At 37.0% G+C, this 23,610-nt stretch overlaps 1 protein-coding gene across 2 annotated transcripts in view; it reads right to left on the bottom strand.

Annotated features, from left to right (window-relative positions):
• TOX (thymocyte selection associated high mobility group box) overlaps positions 1 to 23,610 on the bottom strand; it is a 180,628-nt gene that overhangs the window by 12,302 nt on the left and 144,716 nt on the right. For both annotated transcript variants that reach the window (XM_072151845.1, XM_072151846.1), the window contains 2 exons: positions 22,248 to 22,478; positions 6,792 to 6,872 (listed from right to left, as the gene is read on the bottom strand). In XM_072151845.1, coding sequence (XP_072007946.1) covers positions 6,792 to 6,872; positions 22,248 to 22,478 — 312 coding nt within the window. The remainder of the gene's footprint in view (positions 1 to 6,791; positions 6,873 to 22,247; positions 22,479 to 23,610) is intronic.

Genomic DNA, 23,610 nt, shown 5'->3' with positions numbered 1-23,610 from the left:
TTTTCTGGAAAATTTGCAAATTAAACTGTAGATTAGGTTAGAAAGTGTTATGGGTTTAGGGAAGGATAATTTAACCGCGCGCCGGGTCCCGGTGCATGGAGAGGGCTCGCGGGCCGAGCCCTCTCTATAGCCGGTAAGTCTTTGCTGCATATTGCAGCAAAGGCTTACCGGTAACACCAGCGATCGGTGCTAGCACCGATCGCGGGTGTTTTCTCCGCGATCGCCGCCGGCAATGCTCCCGCATGGGCGCCGCCATCTTGTCGTGGATCGCTGCTCCCCGATGACGTCACGGGGAGCGGTGATCCATCGCCATGGTAACCTCGAGTGTTCCGAACACCCGAGGCTACTTCGTTTTAACCCATGCATTACAATGTGCTAATTGCACATTGTAATGCATGGGGAGTAAAATCCACATATACTGCCATACTGTAGTATGGCAGTATATGATAGGATTGATCAGACTACGTAGGGTTAGAGTACCCTAGGGAGTATGAAAAATAGTAAAAGTAAAAATAAAAAAAAGTTAAAAAAAAAAAATTATAATAAAAAAACCTAAAAATTCAAATCACCCCCCTTTCCCTAGAACTGATATAAAAATAAATAAACATTTATTTTTGCTATTTTGAAAAATATAAAAAAATTAATAAAAAGTGATCAAAAGGTCGCACAGTCCCAATAATTATAGTAATGAAAACGGCATCAAAATTCGCAAAAAATGACACTATCCACAGCTCCGTACACCAAAGTATGAAAAAGTTATTGGCCCCAGAAGATGGCAAAATAAAAAAAAAATATTTTGTACAGGAGGTTTTAATTTTTTTAAATGTATGAAAACATTATAAAACCTATACAAATTTGGTATCCACGTGATCGTACCGACCCAAAGAATAAAGTAGACATGTCATTTGGGACGCAGAGTGAAAGCTGTAAAATCCAAGCCCACAAGAAAACGTCACAAATGTGGTTTTCACCATTTTCACTGCATTTGGAATTTTTTTCCCGCTTCCCAGTACACACCATAGAATATTAAATACCGTCACTATGAAGTGCAATTTGTTACGCAGAAAATAAGCCATAACAGAGCTCTTTATGTGGAAAAATAAAAAAGTTATAGATTTTTGAAGTTGGTGAGTGAAAAATGGAAGTGAAAAAACTAAAAAAGGCCAAGTCGTGAAGGGGTTAAAGGGGTATTCTCATTTGGGCATTCACATTTAATTTTATTAATCTGCCATGTATATACACTTCTTCATTTAAATGTTATTCAAAAAAATGTACCTGTGTGAAGATAATTTCTCATAGTTATATGGTCCCTTAGAAACAAGACTGACTCCTTGGATACGGCCACCTCAGCTCCAGTGATTGCACAAAGACACAAAGGGTGTTTGTATATGAAATGTCCGGGAGTTACTGCATGTCTCACAGCCGTCCTGTGGTGCTGAATGCTGAATCCAGGTGGTCAGGCAGAACTCAATAACGCATGTCTGGCCACCACTGCCAGGGTGTGGGGTGGTCGTATCCGAGGAAGCTATCTTGTTTCTTTTTTAATAGCATCCAATTGAAGAAATGTTTACATATAGCAAGTGAATTAAATTAAATGTAAATGCCCGGATGGGAATACCCCTTTAAGGTTTACTATATTAGTGGGAATATACCATCAACTCTACCTTAATAGGTAGATACCTGATGGTTGGTTTCCTTTAAAAACTTGGTTCTTATCATATACAGTTTGCAAAATTATTGAAAGCTCAAATTAAATTGAAGACATTTTAGAAATATCTCCAACTCAATGTTGTGGAACTACCAACTTTCCTATATGGTAATTTATGTATAGTAGCACTATCCATTAGCACCAGAAATGAATTAGCATATGACTTCTAAAATGGGATATATGAAAATGTATTTTCTTCAAAAATGAATTTAAGTTTGATGTAACCTAAAATCATATCTCTGTAAGGAATCAATAATAACAAAATGTCAACCATTAAATATGTTTCATACTGTATAAAGAACTGCTCATTTTCCTTTCTGTCATTTCACTTGCAGTAAAAACATGAACAATCTTTCCTTGGCCAAACACCATATAATTTATGGTTTAATTTACAGTATTTCTTAAGGAGCTGTCAGTTTTTCTTTTTTGCTACGTGTCATTTTGTATTTAAATAGAAGAAATGGTGATAATATATGAGTTCATAACTAGAAGCTATTTGCCTTAGAATAGACAATAAGTGTAATCATAAAAACAGATGAAATCAGCAGTTCCATTTCCTGCCCTTTAATATCCAGCTACATTTTAGATGGACTGGAATAAAAAATATGTATATTTTTTTTCAAGTAAAATTACATCAAACCTGTAATGTATTTCAGGGAAACATATTTTCTCTTTTTACGGCCTTCTTGGAATGTAAGCAAAATCCTAGTTAATAGTAAGATCGGCTGAAAATCCCGTGATGTTTAATGAGTTGATACATTTTGCAAAACTTTTGAAAAGCACAAGAAATAAGTCACTGTATATAGGATTAAAGGGAATGTGCATTTTAAAGTCAAATGTATCTCTAATATAATAAGGAGCATTTTTTTCTAGCCTACCGTTTCAGCTCCTATGTTCCCTTCTTTTAAGGGTATTTTTGGAATTACAATTGGTCATAATAGTTTGTTCGCTAATTCAAGGGAACACAGTGCTCTGACATGAAGCTGTTAATGCTTAGCAAGCATTTTATTGCCATACATATAGTGCTCTGTTAAGGAGATCGCACTGGTTTCGGATCGCCATCTTGCGTATTGTCAGCCATTTTAGATACAGCGGCCATGTTAGGTCTGACCTGGGGGGGGGGTATGTTGCCCACTCAGAAGCTATATGGTTAAAAGTCACTATTCACACTTCATCCAGCGTGAAAGTGTTCACTGTTTTCTTGCTCCTCTCTATTTGAAGGCCATGTTATGACTTAACAGAGTTAACACAAGGCCCGTTAGTCTGAGAAACAGGGAGGCCTCTGAGAACAGGGAATAGTTTACACTTCATTAACCATTTCGGAGAATGTCCTGGTAAATTCATTATGGCCAATAGCATTACAGTATTCTATCTCCTTGTCATGCCCCTTTGATGATGATGTTTCTGTCTTTTATATATGCAATTGTGGACTAGTAAACTGGGAGAAGATTTCCACATGCACTAAGAGACTGATGTGTGTCTTGGTTTGTGTTCGGGTCCCGGTACCGGGTCAACCATGAAATAGTTAATTTGAAAGTCACCTGTACAACTGAAGTAAGAACTGTTTTGAGTCCTAGATAAAAAATCTCTAACATGCTCTCAGGGAAAGTGTTGGGTGGAAGTTCTAAGAACAGGTCAGAAACTTTTTAAAGGTTATAGGCGGTCCCCTTAAGACCACCTGATTTACAGACGACCTCTAGTTACAAACGGACCTCTGGATGTTGGTAATTTACTGCATGCTAGCCTTAGCCTACAATAAACAGCTATAACAGTTATCACAGGTGTCTGCTATTAAGCTTTATTGTTAATCCTGATTCTTATAACAATCCAACATTTTTTAAATCCAATTGTCACAGAGACCAAAAAAAATTTGTCTGGGGTTACAATTATAAAATGTACAGTTATGACTTACATACAAATTAAACGTAAGAACAAACCTACAGAACCAATCTTGTACGTAACCCACGGGCTGCCTGTATCATTTAAAGGGAATTCATCATCAGGGGTTGACATTTTCTCCTAATGACAAGTTCCAATAGCCTTTTTAATACTTATTCACAATCTGCTTTTATAATTACCATTAATGGATCAACTCACATAAAAATGTATATAAAAGTACAGGCAGTCCCTGGGTTGCGTTCAGGATAGGTTCTGTAGGTTTGTTCTTAAGGTGAATTTGTATGCAAGTCGGAACTGTATATTTTATAATTGTAACCACAGCCAAATTTTTTGGGTCTCTGTGACAATTGGATTTTAAAAATGTTGGGTTGTCATAAGAACCAGGATTAACAATAAAGATTCATTGTATAGTTGCTGAGTCTGACTGCTGGGGCACCCACCAATCAAATTAACCTGCATCTGTGAATTTTACTTTGAATGGAGCAATGACTTTACAATTCCACTCCATTTAATCTTAATGGGACTATTAGAGATAGTACAGTTTCGGCTTTCTTTGCCATCATTCCTGTAGTCTCTGTACAGAATGCTAATACACATAGTCGACCACTGCCCTATTCAACCAAGACACAATAGACCTCTATGGAGATCAGTTGAGTTTCCAAAACTGAAACCAATATTCTTTGAAACATAACATTTTTTTTCTGAGAGTATAGAGAACAAAATAAATACAATCATAAAACAACTTTAAAGGGTTTGTCTTACTTCATTAAAAAATATAAAGGTACACCGCTGGGACAGGGGACGGGTGGGTGTGCCAGGCAGTTTGAAGTTGTCAGGTGACGGTACAGGAGAATGGGAGCGGTGGAAAAGGTAGCTCACCTCTTTATTTGTTAATAAAGTCGGACAACCCCTTTAACAATGATCAAGGCATTCTATGTACTCACTCTTTACTCTTTGTTACATTGAGAATTATGACATAATTACATACTTTTGCACAGTTGATAAAATCAAGAGCTTTTAAATTATAGATTTTTTTTTCATAGGCGTGACCAATGATGTACAACGTTATATGCCCATAATGTTATGAATGTTACATCATGTAACAATGGTTCTGTTATGGTTAAATGTGGTGACTAGTGTTTACCTGTAGTCTTGGTTAGAGACTAATATGATGAATTACATGTTCAGTGGCCGGAATGTTGATTGATCTCCAACTCAACCCTCTAGGGGTTTTCAGCACATTACAAATTCAATTAATGAATTTGTGTGAAGTTTGGACTGGGTCAATTTATGGAGTGAATATATGTTATTTCTCTTGGGAAAGGATGCACTAATGAATGAGCTTTATATATCCTACAATGTAAATATACTGTATATTCATTAGAAAAGTAAAGCAGTGTGTCGTTAATTACAGAAAGTAAAACAACAGCACATAAGAGGTTCACATTACGATTCGAGGGGTTTGTTTTGTAATATATACATAATATATACAATATATATAAAACAACCACATTTAAATATGATTTTTAACATTTTGAAATTTAGATGAACCCAACTTTATTAGGTTATTATTACATTCTTTCATCATGACTAATAACCAGATATAACACTATCTATTTACAAAATAACCACATCCTTAAAAATTTAAAAGCATTCTCGGATACTCATGTGCAATAAAATTGTTAAGTCTTCCCTCAACTGTTTTTTGTCTGCCACGCTACATATACAAAGGATCTGCACCTCGCTCATTGTCACCATTTGGAGAATTCACATTATAATTCTCACTTCTATTCCTTCTTATACAGATAGTACTTTCTCACAGTGCAGAGGCTGCTGTTTGTACAGCAGTATTATATCTCTACTCTAATTCCTCTTATAAAGTTATAGGAGTCACTTTATATTTTTTACTACTCTTTCTTCTTATAAAGATACTGAATTCTTACAGTGTAGAGGCTGCTGAGAGAACAGGATTCTAATATCTAAGTCAGGACATCTAGTGCTGCACAACAACATGGCCACTATTTATAGAAGTAACTTTATCCTTTTTTACTACTCTTTTTTCTTATATAGATACTGAATTCTTAAAGTGTAGAGGCTGCTGAGAGAACAGGATTCTAATATCTAAGTCAGGACATCTAGTGCTGCACAACAACATGGCCACTATTTATAGAAGTAACTTTATCCTTTTTTACTACTCTTTTTTCTTATATAGATATTGAATTCTCAAAGTGTAGAGGCTGCTGTGAGTACAGGATTCTAATATCTATGTCAGGACATCTAGTGCTGCACTACAACATGGTCACTCTTTATAGACGTCACTTTATACTTTTTTACTACTCTTTTTTCTTATATAGATACTGAATTCTTAAAGTCTAGAGGCTGCTGTGAGTACAGGATTCTAGTATCTAAGCCAGGATATCTTGCACTGCACTACAACATGGTCACTGTTTTACTACTTTTTCTCCTTATACAGATACAAGATATTCCAGCCACAAGATCACACAAAGTAATAATTATAACTAAGTGCAGATTACTATTTGATGAAACCAATAAAAAGCTTACTATACTAAAATAATCACTAAACAGTGTTCAGTTCAAGGTTAGAGCACCATTTGAAATGACCAAAACCATAAGGTTACTTCTACATGCAACAATCATGTGTAATTCTCTTGTGTCAAAGTCATTCCTGATGATATGGAACACTATTTCAAAATAATTGTAATCAAGGTCAGTTTTAGGAAAATCGATTCTTTGTGTAATAGGCTACAAAATTGGACAAAGATGAACATGTATTGTGAACATGTACTTGTAATACCCTACTTTGTTCTATACTGCATTGCTGTGGTCTAGGAGTCAAAGGTCAAACTAATAATGTACTATACATGCATCCCACATACATTTTGCTCCAGTGCTTTGGAGGTAAGATGAGCATCTTTTATTATGGTTACATAATTTAGGTAAATGGTTAACTAGTTAGTTCAAAGATAGAAGGACCTACTCAATGCATCATTATGTCTTCATTTATATAGAAGCTTTTTTTGGATGGAAGTGAATAATATTCCAAAAATCAGCTTTTTTTGACTAATTGTCAAGTCATGTTCATAGTGGCAATACACTTCAAAAGGTTTTGAGAAACTTTTTATGTTATATAGGGAAGACATATGTCCTATATATCTGACATTACCTTGGATACAAGACTTGCTCGGTATGCAGCCAGTTGTTTGAGATATTCCTTTTTGGCAGCTTCAGTTTTCTTCTTATATACCTGGAAATATTACACATAAAAGAATAAATATATCATTTGTGGAAGAATAAATCAATATTGCAGATAAAAGCAGCTCAATCTACTGAAATATACAAATCGAGATGTTAGGCTTAACCAACCCTTGATTGACTTGGGTCATTTTACACAATAAAATACATGAGTTTCAAAAAAATGCACAGAAATTTTCACTGTGGCTCAACACCAAGAATCTCATCTAAAAAAAGTTCAGATAAGTTAAGATAACTGGGACTTCAGTTGTTCTTGGAAGTAACCTCCTAATTAATCCCAAGACACTTTCATCAAACTGACCATGAAGGAACACGTCTGAGGAGAGAGTTAAGGCACCAATAAAGATTAAGTGATTTGATTGACTTGACATAAAAGTAATGGAATTACAGTAGCTCCAAGAAAGAGACATCACTTTTTGGGCTCTGAGGATTTGTCAGCTCATAAGTGTAATTCTGCCTTTCCATATCCCTGCAGCTTCTAATTTAGCAGGACAGGCTTATAATTGAAGCAAATTAACTATTTACTCTCGCTACTTCTACCAAGGGAGGGAAGGACATACCAGCAGGAAAGATAGCGTGGGAAATGAAATTGTTCTCACTTGTGTCAGATTTGCCCTTCTATAACACATTAGCAGTAATTTCGTGAGGCGTCAAACATTGGAATAAATACTGAATAATAAAATAATGAGGTGTTGCTGTTGAGTCACGCGGCTATAGCTAATTTTACGGCATATGAATTATGCAGACTAAAGGGAGGCATATGTTACAGTAACAGTTCACTTGCTCGTGCTACCTGATCATTAAACTCCCACTAGGAACCCTCCGAGAGTCAAAGACTCCTTAATATACAAATCTATTGTTAAGTAAAACCTTTTACATACTCTTGCAAATCGGCACAAAATCTCATATTTAAACGCAAGGAAAAACCCTAAAATGGAGCTTTAGATTTTGGTTCTTACTCTAAACATATGTGTATTTGCCGCTCCGGTTGAGGCTTTAAAGTCATTGACAGAAATGTAAACAAGAGCATTTTGTTTGCAATTTGCAGAATCTATTACAGCCTTACTGTGCTTCCAATTAGAGATGCAAAGACCATTTTTGTACATTTCCATCTGGTTTACGTTCAACACAACTTTCATTTTTCACGTAACAACTATTTTACAAAACAGAAAAAATGACCTCAGTGTTCCCGTGAATTGTTAGTCTTAGTAAAAATAAGAAGCATGTTTAACTCTCCCAAGAGTCTTCAGTAACGTAATGAATAAAGAAAAGCTCATATTTAAGGGACTTCTCAGCAACCGGCTGCTAGTAATTAAAGTGCTGCCTGGGGTCTGCCGTAATGTGCCCTGTATTATGAATACTGATAATAATTAAAACTTGATTTCTCCCCAACAGATAGATGTAGTTCGGTGATGATAATAATGTAGCCAGAATAATTGCAATCTGTTACTTAACTCCTAACACTTGAATATACTTAACAAGATTAGGATTTCATCGAAAAGCATGTTGCATTCCCTCATCTTAAGAATAACAAAGCTGCCCTATGATAACACATTTTTCCAAAACCTCCATTTACAGTAATGAGGTCCGTAATGACAAAATCAGGATTTTTTTTAAAGAAAACTTGTGAAGATTTTGACTCAAAATGACTGGTGACTACAGAAACCAACTGACGATAGGCCATTATAACCTTAGTTATAGCTAAGTTGGAGCTAGGGTAAGAAACAAGTGTTCAATCATTTTTCCTCTAGACTACTGAGATGAGTGGATGATACTAATTATACTTTTTAACCATTAATCAGTTTACTGTATGTTTTCTGGAAAAGCGCCAGCCACAGATGATAAACAGATCCATAGTCCCCCGTTCACTTGACAAAGGGCCAAAAGACTCTATGTTTTTTTTTTTCTTTTATGGCATGGAATTTCAAAGTATTCCATGCAGTTTTATCTTGCAAAAAGAATATATATATATAAATCACAAGGAATACATTTTAACTTATTTATTTATGATGCATCTGCCAGGGGTTTGACCCAGGGCACATGTAAGCATGTCTTAAGAAATATAAAGTTTTTATTCCATTTCAATCTACATTAAAAATTGTCACAGTGAAATCCCAAATCATTAAAAAGGGGGTAAGTGAAGAATACATATCCATCTAAGGATGGGTTCACATGGCGTCTTCATCATACATTGCAAGGATACGTCAGGAGGATTCCCAACTTGCCTTTACAACATATGGCTATAATCAGGGCCAGCACGGGCACTGGACATACCTTGCATTAGGCTTGCTGAAAGCTGTACATAAGCAATCCATGGGGGTGTGGGGCGCTTTATTGAATGAATCCACAAGGGGTGAGGGGGCTTTCTATAAAATATCCACGAGGAGGCTGTTTGGTATGATAAACAAGGGAATATTTTAGGGAACAGGACTGTTTTAGTTTCTGAATATTTAATGCCACTGTGTGAGTTCACTGCAAAGGGGCCTACTGAGGCTCTGTTACCAAGGGGCTTACTGAAACCTGGTGCTGACCCTGGCTAGAATGTATCCCTCTGTACGTTTATTATGTGTTTTCCTGCTACCAATGTTAACGGTCGCTAGAATGTATTTCACTGTACACTTAAATTGTTTCCTGCTGCCGAAGTTAAGGGTGTTTCTCCAGTGATGTCACTGTCCTTATATGGACAGTGCAATCACTGGGGTCCTCCCTAAACCACACTTAGCAGCGGCTGGGGGTGGTATACAGTACTAGACGTCATAATACATTGTTTAGTATGCGGACAGAGGCAAAATATATATATATATATATATATATATATATATATATATATATATATATACATGCTGATGTAATGCCAAATGAACAGTTGTATCCCAAATGTGGGTTCATCTGAGGATCAATACCACCCTAAAACAGTTTTTCCATGGTTTGGGGCAGACAAGCAATAAACGAATATAAATTTTCATCAGTGATAAATGATCATTTTGTTTGTCATACTATTATTCATTTCCTTGAAGAGATTGAGGTTCTTTAAATAGTTTTGACCAATCATTCCACACATGGCGTTCCTACAGTGACTCTAGTAGAGGTTCTGACAAAATGTAACATCCAGTGACCATGAGAAATATTTAACTGATTACCAGAGAAGGGTCAAATACTGGAGATATATCATCCTGATAAATTGTTCTTTCTGACAGAAAAGTCAAGAGTCATGAAAGATGACTACACAAAACACCCAAAGCATAAATCATCCTAGACAAAAAAGTAAATCTTTAGAAGCAGAAACATGTAAATTAAACATTCGATTAAAAGAATTGATAAGAAAGTAGAGCTGGAGTGGTCAAGATAGGGTAGCTCAAGGAGTCCTGGGATTTCAAGAGGAATTTGATTTTTCCCTGAAATAAGTATTCCTAGTAAAACATAATGGCAATCAGATTCTAGATGCAATTAAAAAAGTGAAGGCTAAAGATTAAAGGGTTCTTGTCATCAGTTTTGTGTTGCCAAAACCATAGGTTGCATTACATCCTGATAATGTACCATCACTACAGAGAGCTAGACATAAAAGACCCCTAAATATGTGTTTTAAAAGAGTGTTTAAATGTTGAAAATGTTTAAAAGAGTCAACATACATACATACACACACACCCACACACACATATAATTATTGACTAATAGAACAAAAATGTTACAAAAATGTTCTTCCCATTTACTGGAAGATAATATATTAAATGGATTGTCCACTTTACCATATGTTCTTTTTTAAGATGTAACAATCAGTATATTAGGTAGGTTACCTGTATATATATCTATTAAAAGATCTGCTTTCCTTTTTTTTTTAGAGTAAAGTAAAGCCCCTGGTTCATAAATGTCTTTAACCTCATCAACTGCCATTACTGTTAATAAAACAGGTGAAGTTGGAGGTTCATGTGAACTGTCCATGAACAATTGCCCTTACAGGACCTTAAGCATGTACAAATGTATGCTATCATAACGTCCTGGAATGAACATTGGCTATGGACAGTTAAAGATCACATGACCCTCCATATGCGGTTATTTTAAGGACAGCAATGGAAGCTGATGAGGTAAAAGACATTTCTGAACTAGGGACTTTACATTTCAAGAAAGCAGTGTATAAGCCGGGGCACCTAATTTTACCATAAATAACTGGGAAAACTTATTGACTTGGGTGGGAAATGCATTGATCACAGCCTTGATTAGTAATAAAATGCCGATGCAGTCTCCCCCAGAAATGAAATTCCCTGCACCCTCCCCCAGTAATATAATGCCCTGCAGCCTCCCCCAGTAATGTAATACCCATGCAGCCTCCACCAGTAATGAAATTCCCAGCAGCTTCCCCCAGTAATATAATGCCCAGCAGCTTCCCCCAGTAATGTAACGCCCAGCAGCTTCCCCCATTAATATAATGCCCAGCAGCTTCCTCCAGTAATTAATGCCCAGCAGTTACCTCCAGTAATATAATGGCCAGCAGCTTCCCTCAGTAATGTAATGCCCAGCAGCTTCCCCCAGTAATGTAATGCCCAGCAGCTTCCTCCATTAATATAATGCCTAGCAGCTTCCCCCAGTAATGTAATGCCCAGCAGTTTCCCCCAGTAATGAAATGCCCAGCAGTCTCTCCTTGTAATGTAATGCCCAGCAGCCCTTACCAGGGTAGGCTGCAGGGGGCATTACATTACTGGTAATTAAATGCCCAATGCAGCCTCCAATAGTAATGAAATACCCAGCATCAGCATCTTGCATGGACGTGTTACTGCCTGCTCTGTTGCAAGTGAAGCCGCAGGCAGAAGAGGAGCCATGTGAACTGCCAGAAAGTAAGTATATAAGTTTAATTTTTTAATATAATATGCAAGTATAAGCAAAGTGGGGCCTTTTATCCACAAATATTGTGCTGAAAAACTCAGCTACTTGAGTATATACATTAACTAATATTCTGCCTCCTACACATGTCCTATCTTTCCTCGTGTTACAGGCCGTGCGCAATGGATCACTATGGAGAGGTGAGGGGTCACCCCTCCTCCTTTCCATCACAGCCGACATATGCCCACCCGGCCATAGCCGTGCGGGCATACGTTAGTGTGCATGTAGTCAAAGAGAAAATTCATAGATGATGGTTTTATATCAATAGTACATTTCTATAGGCACGTCAGCTTTTAGTATTTTAATATGGACTATTGCATATTTTGTATGTGGCTTGAGGAGCCATGTACTGGAATAATGTATTTACTGTATTTAGTGTTCTGTTTTATATTGTACAGTTCTAGAATATAACATAAACCATTTGAATAAGTTCATTGAGATATTCTTTAAGACATTCAGGATATCATGTTTTCTATAACCTATGTTAGCTGATACCACACCAGAAATGTGATCCAAAGAATATTTTAGGCAGAGTATCTAATCATTTTGCTCAATGAATCTAATTTTGAAAATAGGGGATAGTAGATTTGATATTGCTTAAAAATATCTTTGAAATGCGCATAGTAAAGTAATGTATCTAATTTGGTTAAGTCTTTAAGTGCTGGTGACCTTGTATTGAGTCTAGCGAGGAAGTGCTTTATTCAGATTCATACCAAGTAGCCATGAGAACCTATATGGAAAATAATTGTCTGACTGTTCTACTTTTCTAATGGATTTCTCATTTTCTTGGGGCTTACATGCAAATCTTTTAGAAATTCTATGATGTAAATGGAGCTGACAAGTAATTTGAATGCAGACATTTAAAAAAAAAAAGAACACTGTCAATAAGTATCAAATGTTGAAAGGATAATATAAATGTGAGTCAAATATTACATTTTTCAATAAAAGCCCAGACAATCTTACATCTATGGAATGGATTTGGACATTTGACCATCACCTAAATCCCCCATAGTAAAATAACATGCCCGTTGCATATTGATGGAAGAATTGGGTATAGTGACTGTTTGATTCAAGACAGATTTGAGAATCTTCTGGACAATCCTATCCTATTCAATTCCCAGCAATCATAACCCAAACTCTGTATTGCCTTTCAATCGTCTTCCACCATGATTGTCTTCAGTGTACATGAGACATTAGAAAGTTGGTACATGGCATCAGGGCTGGCGCCAGGACTGGGCATGTTTGGGAAAGTTCCCGGGCCCAGAGCTGGTGGGGGGCCCACCTAAGACTGTACATAAGAAATCCATAAGAAAGGAGGGCTGTATCTAATGAATCCTTAGGGGGTAAGAGGGGATTTATGTAAAATATGAATTGCTTGGTATGATAAACTAGGGAATATTTTATGGAACTGCAGTCTGTTTTAGTTTGGGATTTTATAATGCTGCCACGTGAGTTCACTGCAAAGGGACCTACTGAGGCTATGCCGCCCAGGGGTTTTCCGAACATGGAGCTTACCCTTCACAGCATGGCGACGGCCGCATTCGAAGCCATTAATCAAATTTGGATCAAGACCCCCCAACAAAAGGTATACTCTTGGAAAATTTGCCATTTATATTTCAAATTTTAATTGGAGATATATATTCACAAAGAGAAGAGTGTGAAACACTTCCTTGATACATGGGAGTTCCATTTGACCCATTGCATTTCCATGGAAGCTAGCTGGAAACCCCCCATTGTACAGTTGTATGGGCTGTATGTTTTTTTCTGCTGCTGTGGCTGAAGTACAGGATCCCCAGTAGCCTGAGAAACCTGCAATATGCAAGCAATACATTTTGCCCACTTTGTTTATTTTATAATTTTGGTTTTCATTTATTGCCGTGCCTTGTGTAGCTCAATAGATAGCAGTCTCCTGGTGTAAACATCCCTATAAACCTATCTATTCTTTGAGTGTTGTTGTACCTGATGATGTACTCTTGATCCTTATGCCTACACTACCATTGATTATCTACCTTGTCAATTCTGCACTTCAGCTTTTATATATTTGACTTTTGTTACATAATATGAAAAATTCTTAATAAACACATATGAAAAAAACAGAACGTGGAAAAGTCCAAAAACAGTCGGATCAATATAATAATACAATTTTCTTGCAGCACAAGAGGATAGTTGCTTCATCACTGTAATGGGATTCTATCATACATATAGTAACAATCATTTTCCAAAGAACATTTCATTGATCTGTCTATTCTTCTTCAAAGAAATTACAACATTATATTACTGTGTAACAAAAAAAACACTATCAATCCCAAATAAGCCTACAACTCATCTCTTACAAAGGTGTTCTGAGGTGCACAAAACTGGAGCCATATACAATGAAAAATAGACACATTAAAGGTCACACAGCTGTTAATAATTTTGGTTTTCAAGGATTTACAAAAGATTTTCTTTTCAAGTATTTTACAAAAAATACACCTAGTAATCATAATGTGTATATTACTATCAAGCAATAGCTAGTCAGGTTGCTAAAAGGGTGTTCCTAGTAGTAGATTAAAATATAGGTGGTTTGGGCGGTAGCCTTCTAGAAGGTCATAGCCACCAAAACCACTTAAAAAATTTTAAACTGAGAAGGACCTTCACCCGTGAAATCCTTGTACATCTCTTCATACTCTCAAAACACATGTACACAAGAGCCATTTCAGGACCTTTGATGGTCCTCCAAAGGTGGGAAGCAGGCAGAAGGGACACATCCTCCATTCGTCAAGAAACTTTATTCTAGTCCCATAAGTAGTAAGTGATTCCAGACTTGTAGGGGCTATAATATTCATACAGCCCAGTGCCCATGGCAGTCAATCTGCCCCTAGGTGTTCCGTTTGTACAAACAGGATTTTTGTTCCAAACTAAATTTTAGGGATTCAATTAAAGGAAACCTACCATTTAGAATGGTCGGTGTAAGCTGTAAGTACCGGGCACCAGCTCAGGGTGAGCTGGTGCCGGTACTTACTTTCGTTAGTGTTATAAACCGCGGTATCGCGGTTTTAACACTTTTTAAACTTTAGAGCAGAAGGGGCTTCGGTGCGCAACAGCTCTGCTATTTCCTATGTAGGCGCGCGCACGATCGTGCGCACGCAGCGCCGAAGCTTCCTCTGCTCTAAAGTTTAAAAAGTGTTAAAACCGTGATACCTCGGTTTATAACACTAACGAAAGTAAGTACCGGCACCAGCTCACCCTGAGCTGGTGCCAGGTACTTACAGCTTACACCGACCATTCTAAATGGTAGGTTTCCTTTAACACAATGCTAAGATTAGAGATGAATGTGTTCCACTAATACGAAGAAAATTGGATGAAATTTACTATAAATTATGGTGGAATAGCAAATCAGTTCCCATATTATTAGGTACAAGTTTGCAGATTGATGACAAATAGGGGAATTCATCAGTGGTACAGGCCTTAAAGCCTAAGAAAAGTTACAATTCCTGGCACAAAGCCTTTCCCCGGCCTTTCCGCAACCTCCACGCCAAGTGGAGGCAGAATGAGTATTCCTGATGCAGCTTATAGGGCAATTACAATTAATCCAGCCACATGTTCTTGCCCCTCATATACTAAGAGGCCGGAACCACAATGTACCAACTTTTGATAAATTTCCCCCAAATGGTATCATGGTCAACACATCGCTTAATACTTAATAGCCTCAAACTTCTTGCATAGTCTGTACCTATTCTAAAAGTGGACTGGTCACTGCACTGATGATCCTCATATGCAAATGATTGGAAATTATAATAACTTATGTTGCTTATAAAGTGCCAATAAAATCCACAGTGATTTATAATACACCAAGAAGACAAATAGGGTAGACTAGGTAAGGCCATGTTCATACTATAGGAGGAGCGGACTGATGTACTGTCTTCTGCAGAATCAGAATCCTCCTACACATCTGCTGACGAATACTGTGTCAATATAATTCTATACCATTAGAGACACAAAGACCCGTACATGTGCTCAAATCCTTAGCAACAGCAAATTCTAATGTTCTTGTAAACCTTTCATATATCTGATTGATCTATACAACAGCATGTGCTTTATTGTATGCATTGTTATAAAGCAAATGTTTAGTCTGTGCATGGTAGGAGAAGGGTATCATTTCACTTGTTGGCTTTCGTAGTAGAATAGTTTGGCCCATGAACTGCAATGAGTCAATCAAGAGATATGTAAGAGTGTTAGGAGGATTATCAAGTAAAATGCCTTTCATTAGATTAGTTCAACTAGAGTTCAACAGGATCAATCAAGCAATAATGCAGGCAACACAAGGCAATCACTGGTTAACTCTTCACCATCTCCAAGTTTGTTGGATTGATATAATTTTCAGTTGTCTTTACTAACATGAGCAGGTTTAATTTTTTTATATGTATATTTATATTTTTTAAAAATATATACCGGTATTAATTTATGAATGTAAAATCTATTAGATTCCCACTCCCTTTTGACAGCAAGGCGTTATTTTTCACGACCCTGGTGTAGTGATTTCCTCGGATGCCTCAAAATCCAATGATTTCTATCAGTGTTTCATATCACTGACCCATCATTACATCACTACTGACAATAGATGATGTCACAGCTTATCTCCTCCCCCTCCCTGTACAATGACCTCTATATAGATAACACTGACCCATCATTACATCACTACTGACAATAGATGATGTCACAGCTTATCTCCTCCCCCTCCCTGTACAATGACCTCTATATAGATATTACTGACCCATCATTACATTACTACTGACAATATATGATGTCACAGCTTAGCTCCTCCTCCTCCCTGCACAATGACCTCTATATAGATAACACTGACCCATCATTACATCACTACTGACAATATATGATGTCAAAGCTTATCTCCTCCCCCTCCCTGTACAATGACCTCTATATAGATAACAGTGACCCATCGTTACATCACTACTGACAATAGATGATGTCACAGCTTATCTCCCCCTCCCTGTACAATGATCTCTATATAGATAACACTGACCCATCATTACATCACTACTATCAATAGATGACCGCAGTATTGTCTCTACTACTCCTGTCTGTGGCCATGAGCTACTCTAAAGCAAACCACAGTTTTCGTGCTTTTGTTAATTGTAATTCTATTTAAAAAGGTAAATTTTTGTAAAGGCTACCGTTTTGCTTTGAATTGTGTCAACCCTTCCTCAAATAATACTTGTAGTAGAAGAATTTTTCTTTTTCTTTGTATCTAGTTTTGTGTTTGGGTTCATAAACCTAGGTTACGTACAAGATATGTTCTTAATGTTTGTTCTTAAGTTGAATTTGTATGTAAGTCAGAACTGTATATTTTATATTTGTAGCTCCAGACAAATTTTTGGGGTCCATGTGGGATTTTCAAAACTTTCTGTGTTTTTGATAAAAAGATTATCAATAAAACTTCATTACAGACACCTTACAGCTGATCATTGCAGTCTGGGGCTAAAGTAAAGCATCCAGAGAACTTCACCAGTGGTCACAGTGGGCAGAGAGCTCTGTCTCTAACTAGGGGTCGCCTGTAAGTCTGGTTTTCTTAAATAGGGACCGCCTGTGCTTACAATTATTACTGATTTGTATGATTCGCTCTTTTACAGTTGTAACTCTATGGCAAAGTATAATAATAAATGACTGTATTAGACAGGATGCCTTTAATTACATTTCTTTTAGCTGTCAAGTAACTGGCTTGATGTAATATTTCATTTCTCTCTTTGCTTTGGCATTTCTTGTCATAATATTTGAGTCTGCCTCGAATAACATTCTCTCTGTGTTACCTCCACTCTCACGGAGTTAATCACAGTTTGCATGCTGTAAATTACACGCCATCGCTCCAGGTTATGCCCTTTCCATGTTAATTACACTCTCTTTAGCCCTTAATCAATATGCGGTGAGAACATATTTACTGTGCACGGACTGGTGTTACATCACATGTCACTTTTTTTCCTTAGTTTATGGCTCTTCTCAGCAATGGGATTGGGAATTTGTGTTTCTTGCTCAGTTTTCTGTAAAACCTGTATCCTAAAGCATTTAAAGCCACTGAGTGTAACTTTATTGTAAACCTGTCAAAATGTTCCTCGCTGCCTTTTTATTTGTGAGTGCCTTGTGCACTATGCAACAAGCAAAAAATGGTTTTCCTTCACGACCCCCATTCACATGGGAGAGGAAATTCATTTAATAGAGCGTGCTTGGTATAGAGAGAGCTGGCCTAAGAGAGCGGCCGGCCCATGCTGGCTGCCTGACTCGGCTTCAGAAACCAGCTATAAACTATTGCGCTATATATTTGCTCCCTCTATTCAGCACTGACCTCTACTATTACAAGCTGTGTACCTGAGCTGTGTCCTGCCTGCAACCGGTCCCACTTACAAGCTGTGATAGAATCCCCATGTGTCTACTTATCCAGGCTCTCCTGAAATATACAACTGATTGCTAAAAGGTGTCATATAATAATGAAAAGTTATACAAAGTAACTAGAAGTCAACCCCTAGGTTTAAAAAATATACTTCATTAGGAAATTAACCTTAATCTGTAAAGAAACAGACTAAGGGCCCCTTAGTTACAATATTACTTCTAGGTTGCTATGGCAAATCTGTCCACAGGATTGTAGACGGGTCTCTCTCTCCTCTCTTCCTGTTTGTTACACAGCTATGAAAGTTAACCCCTCCTACTTCCTGGCAGTAGTATGCTATGAGCCCTATATTCAAATATCAAGCTGAAAGTAAAGGGGTTAATCCTCACTGCCAGAGCTGTTTCGACAAACACCGGGAGATTGGATGTGATCTCATGCGGCCTCCGTAGACACACACTGTACCTGCTGGAATACACATCTCTATGGGAGGGAGTAGCCTGATTCATTTTACAAACATAATTTGATAATGAAGTATACTAGAAAAATGTTCACCACATCCCCCCACATACAATATAAAAAATCTCAAATGCCTCTTGTCTACCTTGTAAGGCAGGCCCTTAATTTCAAACATGACTTTTTTAGAAATCCATATGGTATAAAATGGGATAGTAGCCAAACAGCACTGTTTCGATGTTATTGCATCTCATCAGTAGGGAAATGATTTAGCAAAATGAGAGACTAGACTTGAGAAGTAAAAAGACTTCTTCTGGACACTTTGCCTTACAAGGTAGCTTGGAGTCAATGTTTTCCTTTCCAATCCTGGAAAAATGTATTTGCATTTCTCCCAGAATCCCCCAGTGGAGCATAAATGGCTGTAAGTCTCCACACACCTGCAAAGGTGGCCTTAAATGGCAAAGTCTCCATAATGAGTCGTCTTATGGGCTCTTTCATATTGGTGTTGTTTTTGACATCCATGGTTCAGTGATTTCCATAAATCCATTGATTTCAATGGATGTTTTCACATTGGCTTGTATTTTCACTGCTCCAATGTCCGTGGAAAAAAGTATGAAACATGTCCAATTTTTTCCAGGGATGGGAATCACAGAAGGCAATAGAAGTCAGTGAGTCTGCAATTAAAGCGGAAGTAACATCCGTTTTTTTTCACTGAAGAGGCTGGGGTTTTCAAAGCAATGTTAAACCTTCAGTATTTTTTGCGGACCCAGAGACAAAACTGAAGAAAAACTGAGGCTCAAAGGAGACAAAACGCAACGGATGCGCAACTGAAGCTGAACACCAAGAGCCCTACTTCCTAGAACTATAAATAATGCTGCACATAATCGGGCCAGATTAGTGTAGAAAATTCTAATTTCGCTAAAAAAATTACTTCTTTCATATAAAATCACAATGTAAAATAAAATCACCAGTTTAATAGTCAGAGAGGAAATTCATATCCATACATTTATTGCAATATTCAGAATATGAGAAGACACAATAGTGATATTTCTTATTCGGGTCTGCTGAAAAGTTTAGTATAATAAAAAGGGCCATTTATTGAGTTTTTTGTAAGAGCATTTTTTTAATTTTTTCTTATAACAAACTGATTTTATTGCAATGCTGGGTTCTAAACTGTTCCACAGCTGGCTAAACCTGTAGTCTATTGTTCAATAAAATAAGAATTAGATAGATATTCAAACAAAACAGGCGCTGACTGACATTCTGGAGAAATGAAAGCTATAAAATTCTTTTGTATGCTGCAAATGAACAAAACAAAAGGAATATTCTAACATAAATCTGCTTCCAGGTCTCCTTCGTGCAGCTCATTATTTCCTTATACATCTAATGAGGATACTGTTGGATCTTTGTTGGTGATGAATACATACATTTACCTCCAAGGTTACTGGAGCTAGATTATGAATACTGGTGATGTTTTATTTTATCGAAAAACATTGTCGCATGTAGACGCCTTGTACTTTTTTTTTTTATTAATTGTTTTTTTTTGTTAAATTAAAAAAAAAAAGTCAGAATTCCGATTTATGGGGTTAGATTTTAGCTGCAATACCAGATGCCGCCTAATAAAAAGAGTGGTGCTGTTTCCAATAGAAAGCAGTACCTTTCTCTCTAATCTCATTCAGCCCCTTTAAATGAATGAAGTTAATTCAACTTATACTGCTCTGGACATTGTGAAATGTTCTATTCAGCTAAAAGAGAACAGAACACTATTACTAATTTATACATTGTGATTTCAGTGAAATCTTAGAACTAGAAAATAAAGCATCAACACCAGAGCTACCTGACATGGTGCTATAAATAGAAACAGATGGCTAAATCCTTATTGAATGGAACTTTTTCACTGCATTCCTTTTCAATTCTGGAACATTGGTAATCACTATGTATGGGTGGACGGAGGAGAAAAAACAACAAAAGCTCACATTTTATACATCTACTCCTAGCTGCACTACAGCTAAGTGCAGAGAAAAACATGACATGTTCGGTAAATATGCTTGAACTCTAAAGTTGTGTTGATTTGTAACAAACAAGGGTGAATGAATCTGTGACAACTCCTTTAACTTTTTAAAGGTTAAAAATTTTGCAATTTTACTACTACTAATAATTCCTTTATTTATATAGCCCACACAGATTATGCAGCGCTGCACAGAGCTTGCCAAATTGGTCCCTGTCCCCAATGGGGCTCACAATCTAGTCAACCTACTAGTATGTTGTGGAGTGTGGGAGGAAACTGGAGGACTTGGAGGAAACCCACGCTAACATGAAGAGAACATACAAACTCTTTGCAGATGTTGACCTGGATGGGTCTTGAACCCATGCCCAACATACTTCCTGCATCAATACCCAGTGTTCTAAATTTCAGCTTGCTGATGTTAAACAGAAGGCTTTATTGCATACTTCCTGTGGATAAAACGGGTCTCTGGTCTTGTGATGTCACACAGGTGCATGGCTCGTTATAATCACACAGCTCTGATTGTTCTCTGTGAATATCTAGCTGTGCACCTGTGTGACATCACATGACCAGGGACAGTTTTTTCCTCTACAGGAAGTAAACAATGAAGCTTCCTGTTTGAATGACAACAAGCAGAGATCTAGAAAACTGTGAGGAATTGATACAAAAAGTATATTGTAAAATAGTACAATATTTTTATTCCACAAACATATCTATTATCAAGTGGACAACCCCCATAAGTAATTATCTTCTGTCTGGTTTATTCAATCATCACTCAACTCACTATAGTCATCGGTACTAATAGAAGATTTACTTTTTTTATCTAAAGTTTCGATCTCCAGTGGTAAAATTTATACTGTCGTGAACTTAGATTTTAGGGAAAAAAAAAACAATTGATTGAAAACTAGAAAGGAAAATGTTCACTACGAGTTTATAAACTCCCGGAACAGAGGCCCATCACGACTCAAAAAGAAACAAGCAAGTACCTTAGGTATTTAAGAAGATGGGTTTTTTATATTTTGGCTTGGATCCTCCAAAGTGTGACACATTACTTTTTTTTTCTATTGCTAGTTTATCAGTTACTGCGGTTTCTTTGATTTCTAAGAATCAAGATAATGTGTAGAATACATGGGATCCTTATAATGAAGCCTCTGAGATGCAGTGGCTGAATGAGTCTTTTAAGGTAATCTTAATAAAAGCCTTACATTGCCTCTTGATGTAACTGTAATTCCTTATAACACAACAGGCATTTCTTTCTTTCTAAGCGCAGAAAGAGCGTTGCACATGTGGCTGCAGGATATTTCGGAGGTTGTCTATGTGCCCATGCTCGGTGGGAATGCAGTCTCTTACACAGTATGTGCACTCTTACAAAAAGAGTGGTAAGGAGGATTATGAGAAGCATATTTTTGGATGTTGAAAATTTCAATTCATCTTTATAATGGAAAGAATAGACGAGATGGCAACTGATGGAGCACAAAAGCTTTTCAAAGAACTGAAATTCTAGGAGGCTAAAAATACAATAGCTCTTATGACTGCGATGGAAGAAAACTCTCATTTTCGAAAACTGAATATGGAAGTGACGATCCATTTTAAACCTCCTTTCCTGAGATTGAAAAATCAAATGTTCTTCTACTGGTGGCAATTTAAAAATGGTTTACCTGTTTCTGCTCCTCTCCAAGTCCATCCCACATTGAGGCTACTATTTTGGATACTTCTCCAAAGGTAGCATTTGGATTTTGGCCTTTGATGGCAGCTTGTGTGTCGCGGAAGAATAGTGCATAGGCAGACACTGGCTTCTGGGGCTCATTTGGGTCCTTCTTTTTCTTCTTTTTTGGTGTTTTTGGCTTCTTTCCCATGTCAGGGGCAGGCCGTTTCTCAGCACTATTAATCTGTAAGAAGATGAAACTGTATTATTCATCTTTTGCCAAATAATTATCAATCATTAAAAAGCTAAATGTAAACCAATACACTGTAAATATCAAGAGCATAACCAGAAGCCGGAGTGTTCCACAGTAAAGTCAAGGATAGGCTTTCATCAACTTGTTGACATAAAGCTGAGCTATAGTAATGTATATAACATCAAAACTATTATTACATGAGAAGGAACCAAATGTTAGCTCAAAGAACCATGGAAAAGACCAACAACAGATAGGAAAACCCTTAATCAAACAATAATAATTCACCTTATAAACAGAAAAATGGTATCTACTTTTTCGGGCCTTCAACTTTTGGATGTTAGAACATAGCTACTTTGGTTATTGTTATGCCCATTCTATCTCACTACAGGCAGTCCCCAAGTTACGTACAAGATAGGTATGTTAGGTTTGTACTTAAGTTGAATTTGTAAGACAGAACTGGTATGTTTTATAACTCCAGAGAAAACAACATTTTTTTGTCCCTGTGACAATTGGATTTTTCAAATCATGGGAACAAGGATTATCAATAAATTACAGACACCTTACAGCTGATCATTGCAGTCTGGGACTAAAGGAAAGCATCCAGAGAGATTCCCCAGAGGGGTCTTTCTTCAACTAGGGGTTGTCTGTAGGTCAGGTGCCCATAAGTCAGGACAACCTGTATCATATTATCATTTGACACTATGTGAAATCAAAAATCAAGCATGTATTCCACGTCTATTACTAATGTCTCTTGAACCATGTCTTATCTTGGCAACTAACATTCCTAAAAACAGAACCCTGTGTCTAATCTTTGAAAAAATTAAGCATGTCCTGTTTTTTTTCAATAAATACTGATAACAAAAGACTGATATGCTTATATCCATCACAACAAATCCTGATATCTGCTCGATGTTCCACTGTTTGTATTAGATTTTGTAGAGAATTATTCTGTTCTCCTGACAAATCTATTTTGAGTAAATACTTGTGTTTCTTTCATCTCTAATACAGATTATACGGCTATCTACAACTTCCAGGCCTTTCTGCAAACACCTCCTATACTGAGTTACTCTAAAAAAGAACGTTGGAAAGCATGAAACACAGGTGATATCAACCCAAAACAGTC

Source organism: Engystomops pustulosus, chromosome 5, assembly GCF_040894005.1.
Source record: "Engystomops pustulosus chromosome 5, aEngPut4.maternal, whole genome shotgun sequence".
Lineage (NCBI taxonomy): Eukaryota > Metazoa > Chordata > Amphibia > Anura > Leptodactylidae > Engystomops > Engystomops pustulosus.
This window is presented reverse-complemented; position numbering and strand designations above follow the sequence as displayed.